The sequence below is a fragment of the Sturnus vulgaris genome, chromosome 2 (genome assembly GCF_052056855.1).
Source record: "Sturnus vulgaris isolate bStuVul1 chromosome 2, bStuVul1.hap1, whole genome shotgun sequence".
NCBI lineage: Eukaryota > Metazoa > Chordata > Aves > Passeriformes > Sturnidae > Sturnus > Sturnus vulgaris.
The window spans coordinates 77142816-77156495 of NC_142244.1; the positions used below are offsets into that span (position 1 = coordinate 77142816).

Consider the following 13680-nt stretch of genomic DNA (forward strand, 5'->3'; position numbering starts at 1 on the left):
GATCTTGAGAGAATCAGAAGTAAACCCCACCAATTGTACTCATAAATACAATATAGACTAATAGGTAATTTATATGAATATTCATATCCTGAGCTCAGAAAATGGGCACCTTGTTATTCATCACTTTAAAACATGTTTATAGAATACAAATATATTGGTTCTTGTTTTTTTTTTTCCCTAATGCTGATGAAAATTAATAGTACTTGGGGACCAAGTCTGCCTATTAAAGTGATGTGATACATTACCATGCTTGTACAGAAATGAGCACAGATGGCGGGTCTATTATTTCTCCAGCAAGAAATTCGTCATTTTTTTCCCCAAGATTCAAATCTGAGCAGCACTTGCTTAAGTCAGACTACCTCGGTGGGGATCCTTAAAATATTTTTCCCATTACTTGTACATTAGGAGTTAGAGAAACAGAAAGTGATTAATGCCATATTAAAACTTTAAAATGAATGAAGTCTCTCAAGCCAAGAGTCTGAGATTTTTATATTTCCCCCCACCCCCAAATAAAGGGAAAAAAATTTTGCATGTGAATGTGCGTCTACAGGGATGAAGTTTTGTGTACCACGCACAGATTCCCAATAGCCTGTTTAGCTTGACACATCATTTCTTTTACATTAGAGTATTTGAAGATATTAGATTTTTAGACATTTGTTAATTAAACACACTTATGTGAAGTATGAAACAATAACTTATAAGTAATTTATAATTTTTGTAGGCAAAGGTACCATTTCAAGCAAAGAGTAGATTAAACAAAAATATGTTGACTTTTATAACAATCAATAAAGCAATGTTTCATAAGGTTTTGTCAATGCCTTATTATACATCAGAAGAAAGAAAAAAGGTGTTCAGTTGGCTTTATGACTTGTCAGAGCATATAATTACAACAAAGTCAAAGTTAAATGAGAGTTTTTAATGTCAATTGGTCAAAGCTGGATCACCTTGCAGTGAAACCATATTTAATATAGGTTAGGATTTCCAATAACAAAAAAAATACAAACGTATATTAATTTCCTTCAATACGTTGAGTATACTCACATTTGGGCATTCATTACATGCTGTCTCTACCACTCCTTCCTCCTCACATTCTTCCCCTGCTCCAGCACAGAGTCCATCCAGGGGAGTCAGTTGTCCATGAACTTCTCTAACGTGGGTCCTTCTTACAGGCTGCAGTTCTTCACAAAGTGCTCCAGTGTGCTCTTTTCCACAGGGTGGAGTATATCAGGAGCAGGCTGCTCCAGTGTGGGTCCTTCCAAGGGTCACCTGCCAGCAAACCTGCCCCAGCACAGACTCCTCTCTCCATGGGTCTGCAGGGCTGTTTCTCATATTCTCAATTCATCTTGTCCACCAACTCTTGCTCAGCAGTTTTTTTCTCCATTTTAAACCTGTTGTAACAGGAGTACTTCCACCATCACTGATGGGAGTGGGCTTGGCCAGCAGTGGGTCTGTCTTGGAACTGGCTGGCATTGGCTCTGCTGGACATGGAGAAAGCTTCTGGCACCTTGTCCCAGAGGCCACTCCTGCAGCATCCCCTGGGTTTGGCTTTTGCCAAGCAAGCCAAATACATTTTGGGCAAAATAGTCTTCCAAATTTAATTCCATTTAAATGAATCTTAAGTTTTGAAATTCAGCTCTTCATTTTCCATATGTGATGGTTACTCCCTGTATGTTCCCTGGGGGACAACTCACATTCAGAACCTGGAAGATCAGTTTCAAGACTGAAGTCTTGAAATACAAATTAAAAGCTCTCAAAGGAGTAAAAACTTTACAAATCTTGAATTAGAACACATAACTTCAAAAGTAGAAGGATTTTTTGAAAGAAATATCAACTCCTTTAAGAGTCAAGGTAGGAATGTGGTAAATATCTAGTAAATTTGATTAGCCAGAAAACTTTGGAATGTGTAGTGATTATACCAATACTGGGTCCAAAGAGTTGGTATATAAGGATTGTTATTTTCTCTATTGACATAAACTTGTATGTTAATTGGGATCTTCTGGGGCCTGTAACAGACAAAAATGTCAGGAGACAGGGATGAAATGTGTCAGTTTTCACAGAGCAGGGTTTGAAGAGTTAGGGGATAGTCAGTGTATTTGTGAAGGTTTTAGGTGGAAAGGTGTGCTGTTCTGTTTGGAAGTATTGTGGAGGATAAGGGAGCCTGCAGGCAGCAGAAAGCAGGGAAAGTAACAAATTCATTCTGTAAGCCCTGGAAAGGATCGTGCCAGCTGTTGGTGAGAGAAAGGTCAGCAGCGAGAAAGGAGGTGTAAAAGTGCTAAACAGCAAGGAAATAACAAAAACTAATACCAAGGTTGTTACCACCAGTACCTATTGATCTAAATATTTGTTCAATGCAAATAAACTTAAAGATGTGGTGTTATCAAGCACTAGTGTGCTACTTGTCACTGTTTCAATGCACATCACCTCTGCTTCAGCTTCTTACCCTTCCCCACTCTCAACTGAAAAAAGGTGAAAAGGAGTTTAGAAAATGTTGACTCTGAAGAGGTTGGAGAACATGATTGAAACTCCTAATATCAGGTCCACTCACAAGACAGCATTAATTTCCCAGCTACTATCTCTCATGTGGAAGAAGGGAGTTAGTCCTACAGCAAATACCAGCTGTGCAAGATTTCTGATTTCATTGTAGAAATAGCTGAAAAAGAAATGATAGTCAGTCTTGAATGAGTCATTGCCAAATAATTCCCAGATGAGTTAAACTAATAAAATTGTAGTCTAGGAAAGTTTCAGCTTCTGCATGATTTATTTCTTCCTGCATGGTTAGAGAAATAAATATCATTGAATAAAAAAAAAAAAAAAAGGAGAAAGGGTATTCTTTTGCACAGTTATGCAGTTCACAGGCAAATGTGCAATAGTTGAGTTTGCAGCATTTGAAAAAAAGGTGTTAATTGAAGAATTCTGAGTGACAGAAAGTGAGAACACAGATTTTGCATGCTGTGAAACAGAACAAGACCACTGGATAGAAAGGATAGACATAACCTTCAAGATTTTTATGGTTTTATAATGTGAAGAGAAGAAATTTTGGTGTTGCATGAAATTAGTATGTTGAGTTAAACCAGTTGTTTTTTTCTGGTCACTGCAGCACTGTTCAGCTGGAATTAATTCCTTATTTATACATATTTATTTTATTTTATACAAATGACTGCCAGATAAATTTTTTGAAGGCTTTTATATTTTATTTTAATTTTTTTCACACTTAGAATTACCAGAAGATTTGTTGACTCAGTCCAAATTGCTGCATTAAGCAATGGCCCAAGACTAGCAGGCAGACTGCAGATTTTGTACACGCCCCTATACAAAGCTTTTCCCCAGCATTTCCTGGTAGCAAACGGCTCCATTGCTCCAAGACAGCACAAAAAGCTGCCTGCTGTAAATCAAAATAAAACCTTTTCAAGAATATGAACCACTCATTTATTCAGTGTGTACACTTCCTCAGGAACATCCTAAATTTCATTTAGGGTGATATTTAAGTAAAGATCAAGGACAAAATATTACTGTTATGTGGCAACCTTGTTTTACTGAACTGCATTCATTATTTAGCATATCTTCAAGCTTTTCTGCAGAGTTAAGTGGACCTGTAACGTTTTTCATAAAAGAAATTCTGGAAAATTTGAATATGCTGTGTTTGTGCTTATATGTGGATCTACCAGGTAGGAATTAGACATTCCTTTACTCTGATAGGGTTATTTCCTCTCTTTTTCTTACAACATAACAGCTGGCAAAATACTTTTGAGACAGAGACATATAGAGCTATCCTCTCATAGAGTACTCTGAAAAAATATAGCATATGGAGAGTATTTGCATAATGTACAATATCTGTGATGAGAAGGTAGATATTTAGTTTTTCTTGCATAACTTGAGTATTGCATATAATCTGGTAAGTTGAATGAAGAATTGCTTCTTAACAAGCTGCAGAATCCTACTTGGTGGTTATTTTATTTACTGTATTTTGAATTTTGATGTATTATAAACAATGTTCTACTCACTCAAGCAGTTCTTTTTTGAATCAGCTTATATCTGTTTTTTACTTCTTTTTATTTATCTATTTATCAAGTACATTTTGGCCTACTCTTACTTATATAATTAATGTAATGCTAAATAATTTATGCAAAATTTGGCTGTTATCTTTCAATAAATATTCTGTCAGTGCGTGCACTCACAAAAACACTAGAAAATTTCAGGTTTATTCCTGAACATACAGCATGTATGGAATATAGAGTTTGTTTTAAAAACCTGAAATGTCACACATTTAGGCAAGCATCATGTCGTTGTATTTAGCAAAATCTAAATGGAGCACCGCCTTTTTGCACAGACACAGAAAGACATTTACAGGGCTGAATGTTTCATGCTACAGAATGTAGATAACTTTCCTTATTAAATTTTACAGTAAACTTAAAGTGCTAATAAATAACAGAACTTTGTGGAAGGTAGTAATTATATTTTGTTCCATTTCTTTTTTGTGAAAAAATATGTGCATAAAATTAATGCATCTGATTAAAGGGGTATTCTGGTGCCATGAGAGATAATACAAACTAGAAGATGAGTAACTCCATTTTTATATGTGTTTCTGTATTAAACTAGCTATACACACCGTGTGGTTGGCAGTGGAATCAAGGCTCAGTCTGCAAATCCAGAAGTAAAAGTGAAGGGAACAGATCCTGTAATAAGTCAAATTATTGACAAGCTGAAACATATTATTCAGGTAAGACTCTTTTTCCTATGGATACAATACAGTTCTAACTACTACTTTAGTAATTAAAGTATTAATTTATTGCACCATAAAGGTTAATTCAAGTTTCTGCTGAGTGCACATCCACAGCAAAACATTAGTTGTTCTCTGTCTCAGTTATTAAAAATGATTTAGTTAAAAGGCTTGCATCTGGTAGATAAGTGTAGGAAGTGGGGGTCTGGCAGCTGGGCCATCTGTACCTGTAAGTACCACAGCTCAGCATTGCAGTAAGCATACAGAAGCACAAACAATATGATTTAGGGGTATTGAATGGGTGCATATGTTTACATAACAATAAAACATAATTTCCCTCTTCCCTCTTTACTAAATCTAAGTTCTTTCTTAACTTATATGGCTGCAAGGTTTTTTGTTTAGATGCCAGATAGAAAAAACAGGAAGTTTGAATGAAAATCCTATGCCTGTTAAACGAGTTGGTGTTCATTACCTGATGTACATATCTGTGAGTTACTAAATTCAGGGCTTAGAAGAAAGTAAATTACAATATGGGTCTTTAAAATCATAATATTGTAATAAGTTTACAGTATTACAGGTATCTCTGGTTACATGCCACATTTATATGCACAGATATCCAGAACTAGAGAACAAAAACAATTCTGTTGAAGGCAACAGTTATTTTTCCAGCAGCTCTGTATTTCAGTTTAAAAATAAAAGTTTTCACTCTGATCTGAAGGCTCAGTGACCAGAAAGGTTCTAAAAGCATTTCCTGTTAGTGACCCATTTAACCCAGCATCCTCTCCTCTGCACTGGTAAAAGGAGAGGCTACTTAGGGAGACCATGGAGCTTCTCACTTTTATTGTCTCCTCTTCTGTAACCCATTCCCCAAACAAGAGAATTAGAGATATTACATGTCTTCTCCTTGCCTAGTGCATTTAGATCCATCTAAGGACTTGCTTTAATTCTGTTTTTACATCTTCTTTACAGCTTTTAAATACAGTTTCCCACGTGGTTTCTGGAGTTGAAATATTACTGATAGCTTCACAGTAAAACCTCTTGGTTCTTATATCTGTAATTGTGAACAATAACTCTTCTCTGACAAGAAAACAAAGAGTGATGAAATAGAAAAAAGAAAAAAAGCTAGGAAAATTTCTTTTCCATCAGTAGTGTTGTTTTCTGGGAGAAGTGGCATTAGTTTTGAAGTTCAAAAGCAATAATTATTCTTTTCTTCTTAAAAGAAATATCTTTTTTATCCCTCCAGCTTCAGCATCATGCTTTTGTCTCTCTTCTTTATTAAAATGGCATCTACAATGGTGAGAAAATCAATGAAATTTTCCCTACAAGAGATGCCATGATTTAATTAATAACTACAAAATACTATACAAAGATAAACTTTGCAAATATTACTTGCAAGTTCCAAGGTCTTTCATCTATCAGGAATGCTTTCCTCCTTTTATATTAAAACTACTCTGTATAGTTTATTGTGTTGGCTTCCTCTAGAGACTTGAAGTTGTGTTGTTTTCTCCTTGAGTGAGTACCTAAAAGAGTGGAATAGAATATTTCCATTATAAAGTATTTCATTTTGAGAGCTTACTTGCCCTTGTCCCTAAAGACTTGAGTGTATCTTGGGGAAAAGGACATATAATTTACATACTGAAATGCCTACTAACCTCCTAGTATATTTTCTTTCTGTGGGATAGTTTCTTTCCTTGTAGCTCTGAGTATGAAGATAGGGTCAAGGGATAAAGAGAGCATCAAAATCCTTAGAGACCTGACATATAACTGCTTTTCTCCAGAAAAAAAAAAGGGGCTAAAGAAGCTGCAAAAAAGCTTTCTTCTTCACCATTTACTGATTGGGAAAGGAAGATGAGGAGTGTAAATTAGAGACGCAAATGCAAAAGATCACCGTTTTGTCCTGTGTGATATGAAAATAAAGATTTCTCACATATTAACCCTACAATGAGCAGAAAATAAGAGGAGCTTAATGGATTGTGGTGATGCCTCAGAGACAGCCAGGGTCATACTTAATCCTAACACCCTATCCAAGCTCTATTACTAAACTTAAAAATTTTAAATAGCTAACTTGGAACAAAACATAATGGTCAAGTTTTTCAAAACTAATAATTCCTGAAATTTACAAAACTGTATATCTTAAATCATTTTTAAGGTGAAAATAGCAAAAGGGCAGATATTTTTGAGATCCCTTTCTGCTCATATTTAATGTTAACTTTGGAAAACAAATCAAGACCATTCTTCCCTGCATACAGAAAAGGACAGATTTTTAGCATCTTCTCTATTTTTTCCTGTTGGATATACAAAGGCATAAAAGTCCCAAGCAAAGAATTAGCTTTAAAATATGTAAATATACAATGCTTAAACTCTCTTTTCCAGGTTCTTTCCTGTTAAAAACTTTAAACTCCTGAAATCAACCCCCTTGTTGCATAAGTTACAGTATCTCTTTTCAGCAGGCTGTGGTTTCTGGGCAGTTCTCCTTTGTGAGAGGCTCACAATAATCCTCCTTTTTCTGTAAATAGTGGATTTACCAAAAAAATCGATAGAACTTTTTGATTCTGTTGGACCCCAACGGCTGTAATCTGTGCCCTGGACTCTGCAGGTTCGTATTCACAACAACAAAGTGCAATTAGAGGCACTGATATGAGCTCTGCTGAACCAGTCAGTACGAATATGGCTTGAAAAAGTCATATTGAACCTTCTTCTGTAAAACTCCTTATTTGTACAGGCTGGTATTTTGGAGAGTTTTAAATGATGGACTCCTCTCCATTCATTTATCTTCACGGCAGGCAAATTATGGGTTCAGTGCATATCATTTTATATACTGCAATCTGCAACTATCAGTCTAATAGGTAATCAAGATAGGCAAAGTCAGTGTCGTATGGCATGAATAGTAATGGGAATTATTTTCCTTTTTCCCCAATAATTTAAAACCATGATTAATTCATCATTCCTGCAAGTACAAATACTAAAGGTTATGAAGTAAGTGTGAGATTTTGGAGCTGTGATTACAGGCAAGACCTTGGTCTTTTCAATGTGCTTCTTTTTTCAGAAGACAATCTCAAAAAGATACTGGTTTTGAAAGTAATAGACATTACTTGGAGCTTGTATTTACAGGTTAAATAAAGTCTACCTCATTTTAGGAGTGAGGCCAGAGAAGAATGTCTGGTTGTCTAAATTAGGCAGACCAAATCTCCCTCTGGAGATCTCCAGAGGCACCTACCATTAGTGACTGTACTGGAAATGTAAATGCTTCTATCAGGATAAATTATTTCTAATTTTTAGGTGCAGTAGAAGGTATGTCTGAACTTATTTGGAAAAGATCCCATCTTGCACTGCTATACCACTAGAGTGCTAGCTGATATGCATAAAACAATATTTACTTTCTCCACAAAGGGCTGCAAACTGTCTCTAATGGAATTGATGCTTACATTCCTTAAAGGACTAAATGCCAGTACTTCATATGACATTAAATGCTGGTGACAGTCTAATTTTTCCTTTACTTCTTGTCATTATTATTGCAGGGTGAGCACTCTGTTTCACCATGCTGCCATTTGCCCATTTACCTGTCTCAAAAAGGTGGCAAAAATAGTGAGATGAGACTTTGTTTTGACACTGATTTGGCATGCTAAAAACTAAATTTTCTTCTGCATTTTTTAAAGCTTTTATCAATGTATCACAGCACAGTCAAGTTAATATGTGTTTTTGTAAGAGCTGTTCGAGTATGGATTGGAAATGGGGATGGAATATTTTACCTGAAACCTCACCTTCTCATACAAAGAACCATGTTTTGAAATTATTCATGCACAAGGTGTGGCATTTGCAGTTGTACCTACTTACTGTAGTATTACACCTAATAGTTAACCACCTAATAGTTAAAACCCCTTTGCCACTTAAACTAGTGCCAACAGCTGTATAAACATCACAAATTAGACATTGTGATGACTTTTTAAATGACTGAAATGCAATTCTTTCTCATGGAATGAGGGAATTCTCAAGAATACAGCATTAGACAGATATGTAGTTTGACACACTCTTCGGTAACATGCTCTTGGAGACTCACTTCCTAAACTTTCCCTTTCTCGTCTTAAATGCTTTCTGTTGATAAAGTGTAACCTGCAGTTTGTACCTTTCAATCACGGGTAAGTGGCAAGCAAAATTTCAGTGCACTTTATGCAGGAGCCATTCAACATTCACTGGTATTAGAATTGCTTTCAGCTGTGTTTGCTCCTAAACAGCCTATTTATTTTTTATGCACTAGGAAGGACTTCCTCATGAGGGTTTTTTTTGTATTTCATATTGCAAATACATATCTAAATGTTAATTTTGCGTTAGATTTTGTTTTTACTGATTTTTTTTTACACTTCTTGGTTTCATCCAAAATTAGAACAAACCTGCAGGTAAAGAATAACTCAGGGTGTTGATTGCATTAATTTTTTCCCCACTGATTTGTTGGCACTGCTTCTTTTTTTAAAAGTTTACTTCTGGAAGAAATACAATACTGTCATTTTGAAAGAAACTCTTGGACAAATTCTGGTTTTGGCAAGGCATGATAGTAGAGTACTAGTGATGTAGGGATATCAGGATATTACTACTTGACAGATAAGTCTATTTCATATTTGTTGTGTGAGCTGTTCTAGTCTTTTATCCCCTCTATGGAGAACTGCCTCTGACTGCTGGCTGGTGCCAACAATATGTTAAGTACTTGATTATTACCACTGCATGTAAAATATTGGCAGAAATCCTGTAAAAATATTAAGCAGTTAAAAATTAGGTAGGAAATTATTTTCTGAGTTTCATAGTCCTCCCTTTAAAATATACTTAACTTCTAGCCTCAAAAGTACACAAAAGAGTGTATGATTGCTGATGCTTTTGTATCTCTTGAGAGTGAAAAGATTTTCTTCACAGTTCTGTGATGATAGTGAAGGTATAAACCCTTTTTATTGCTCACAAAGGCCATCTTTCTGTATTTGTTAAGTCAAACACTAAAAGTTATGAGCATTCAGAGATGACTGTATACCTTGGAAAATTATGTGTAAACTCAAACTTATATATGGTTTACAAGTAGAAGGTAGAAATAAAAAAGTGATTAGGAGGGTATATAGTTTAGCTGGTGCATCTCCCATTGCTGGGATGTGTAGGAGGTAAAGTTATTAAGGGCTAATCAAAGTCCCGTTCATTTAGAACAAATGATCATTTTTGTGAAGTATCTTTTTTAAAAGAGTATACATTGCACAGAGCTTTCTGAAATTGGTTGTTGTTCAAATTCGTATAAAACTCTTAATAATGGGCTAATTAAAAAAAAATCCTTAACATTTGGTTTTTTGCTGTTTTTCTCCTCGTGTTTCTTATAAAGCCTTGCACAGTGCAGTGAGAAAACATATTTGTTGATGCAGCAGGAAGATACTGTCAATTCTTATTCATTTTGTGAAGAGAACAGTGGCAGAGAAAAATAAAACAGCCTTTTCTAGCTACTTAGGTGCATAGTGACACTAAGTGAAGTATTCATTATGGTGCAGATCCTATCTACAAAAGCCTATTTTGCACCTAAATTGTTTGCTGTTATAGCTGGCAAAAATTGCTTGTGTTAGGATTTTTTTTTTTAGCAAAACAGGACAATTGTTCTACTTTCTCATTTTTAAGTACAATATTAAAGGAAGGAGAGTTTTGTGATTTCAGAAGAGCCTGGGGTAGCTCCACCTGCTCCTCATAGAGACCACCACACCCTGTACATTGTTATAATACATACTTCTGAAATAAATATTTTTATTTTACTAAGAATAGATAGAGGAATATTCACAAACTGACGTTCTTGGAAAAACATATTTGGTAAAAAGGGAACAGAAATGTAGAGCCGTATCAAATAGGGCTTTAAAAGATTTAAGTTAAGCAGGATATCAACTATGTAGTCAGAAGTGAAAATCAAATAGTGGCTCTATATTATGAAATCTGACACACATCACAAAGCCTTCCCACAGTTACCTTCATGGGCAGCCTCTTAAGAGCAGAGGCTCAGCAAACTAGATAGAATAATACCACATCAGGAGGAAAAGTATCAACAAAAATTTGAGAAGCTACCTTCTGTTCCTGTTAGTACTAATTAATGTCAGATGAAATCTGTCAACATCTCAGTAACACTGAGAAAATATTTTGTATTCAAGGAAATACATTAAAAAGGAAAAAGACGAGTGGGACAGTAACTGGAGTTAACAGTAGGTACCATTAAGATGTGAGGGCCGTTTACATGGTCTTTAGTGGTCTCCTCAGTTCCATGGAAATTCCTGTGTGAGCAATTCCTCGAGGGTGACCTGTCAAGAGAATAAGTAGGATGGCTGTGCTGTGTGTCCATTTGTGCATTGGTGCTGGCTGAGCACTGTGTAGCACCTTGGTTTGCTGGCTGTGGATTGTGTACATGTGCACAGAGTGTTCAAATACAGCAGCAGTTCCAAAAATGTTGATGAGAATGCATTGCCTTTTGTCAGTCCAAGTGCCACAGCTGAGGAGAATGCTACTGGGTGTTGAGGGTTGGGCTAGAAGACTTTTAAAGGTCCCTCCCAAGCTGAATTATTCTGTGATTCTATTGACTCCATGACTATGCTGTGTGAACTCATATGTTATGAACACCAGGTAATAATACACATGGGAAGAGCTGTCATAAATACTATAGACATGAAAATATATTGTCAACAATTTTAAAAGACTAAGGAAACAGGCTTTTTTTATCATCAGCAATCATAAGACCATGTGTTAGAATATGTGTAATAGTCATTATGCAAAACTGTGACATCTAAAACAAAATAGGTACCACAAAAATACATAACAACTGAGGGGAAAAGAAATAAAAAAAGAATTAGACAGAAAAGCATTTCAATGGTTAACTGCTAAGGCAAAAAGTTGCTGGTCACAGATTTTGTGGCCTGAAAAGTAATGCATCCTTTTTGAGCATGTTGAATGTTTCCTATTTGAGACAGGCGGTTTCCTTTTGGTCTCAGTCCTGAGAAATCCTCAGAGGCAGTGACCTGTGGAAAGCAATGCAGAGCAAGTCATTTGCTGCAAGCATCATCACAATTTGTTCTCCTTGCCAGTTTGTAAAATAAGCAATGTGTTCTGTAGGCACAAGAAATATCAGTTTGAAAAGCAATCTGTTGCTCTAAAATCGTATAAACAGAAATCTCATGTTATCTATGAGGGCTATGTGTTGCCTAAAGAACTCATCTGCTCTCTAGAAGTTTTGGAAATTGTGGAAAACAGCAGCATAGTATGGAGCATTCAACTGCTTTTGAACCCTGTGGGTCTGAAATCCTTATGGATAATACAAATTATATTTGAAACTGTAGTTTAAGGTTACAAATTTTTGCTCAGCACAACCCTGATTTTGTCTTGAGAGTCTCAGTCAGCAAGCAGTCAAAGAATCAGTACCAAAGGTGAAGGATATAATTTGCATGAATTCTCAGCAAAGCTCCTTCAGGACTATGGGTTAAAAGAAAGTGTCAGAAACAAGCTGTGGTGTGCATTTTTTAAAGCAGTTTTTGTTTCAAGAGAAAATACAGGAAAATACAAATATATCTTGGCAGACTATGGTTATGTGCTAGGCTTGTTGGTAGGTTTCTTAGCTTCTCTACAGTACAGAAATATTACACTGCTCTGTATTTAACTGACTGATATATTTAAAAAACAAAAACCAAAGGAAGACAGATAAATTTGCTGATTCTAAATTCCTTCTAAAACAAGCACATAATAAAAAATATATTCACATAAGAAAACTTGTCAAGATAGAAAAAATAATAACTTTCATAGTAACGTGATTGAATAGACATTTATATATTTATAGACATAATAAGCCTTAACATATAGACAGTTTTATAAGACAGGTTAGCTATTACTTTGGAAAAATATTTTTTCATTTTTTTTCTGTAAAAAAACCAAACCAATCTTAATATACTTTATTAAACAGATTGTGCAGTCTAATTTAAATTCTTTAATGTGTTAATTTCTTTAAATGACTTTTCAAAACCTTACATCTTAATATTATCTTATTTGTTGGCTTAAAACCAGCATACTTACCAGTTCCTTAATACTATGTTTTGGCCTTTTTAAACATTTGCCTGTGTCTAATCAGCTTCATCTTTAAGAGCAGACAGAAGAAAGCTTTGAAGAAGATCTAAACGTTCTGCTGCCAAATACCTACCCTGACTTGTTTGCAAGAAGGTCATGCATTGGAGAGAAAATGGAGACACTTCTTTCTCATTCCTACTCTGGAATGGTGATAGTTGTAGCAAGTGCTGTTCTGGTAGTGGGACATTGGTGGGACACCTCTGCTTCCTCTTTTCCCTGCACTTTTCTTTTTTTTCTCAGTGAGTCGTTCAAGTTGATCTACAGACTGCCTCACTGCGCTGATGTAAACAACTATAGGATTAAAAAAAACAAAAACTAAGCAATGAAAAACTAATTGGATCTCTAAAGAGAACCCTAAAGCAATCCTGTATCTGTAAATTCCTAAACAAAATATACAGAGCCCGGGTTTTCATGTATGATTTTTGGTTAGACACTTCTCATAACTTGCTTGTCACTTCAGTTGAGCAAAATCATTAAAAGCAATCACTATCCTAATCTAGTTTACTTGACATGGGATTACTGTATAAGTCTTCTCATAGGTACACTGGCCCATAGTCCAGACTGTGCAAATAATGAAAGGAAATTTTGTAAGGACTAAAGGCTTTTGCTGATAGGAGTAGTGTAAGCTACTTTTAGATAAAAGCGTTTTCCTTTGTTTTCTGTCTGTTAATGGGATGTGTAATTGAAGTGAATACAGAACTGTCCTGTCCTCCTTCTATAATCTTTTAAGTATTATTTTGCTAGGTCCAGTTTCCCCTTATCAGCTTCTTATTTCTGCTTCCTGACCCTCCCCAGTTCCTCTTCCTCTTTCAAGTAATCACATGGTTTTCATCTCATTCCTTAAAATACTTACC

At 35.5% G+C, this 13680-nt stretch overlaps 1 protein-coding gene across 1 annotated transcript in view; it reads left to right on the plus strand.

Moving 5' to 3' along the window:
• GPC5 (glypican 5) overlaps window positions 1-13680 on the plus strand; it is a 584807-nt gene that overhangs the window by 182715 nt on the left and 388412 nt on the right. The window contains exon 6 of the mRNA XM_088159817.1: window positions 4597-4717. Within this exon, the coding sequence (XP_088015943.1) occupies window positions 4597-4717 (121 nt within the window). The remainder of the gene's footprint in view (window positions 1-4596; window positions 4718-13680) is intronic.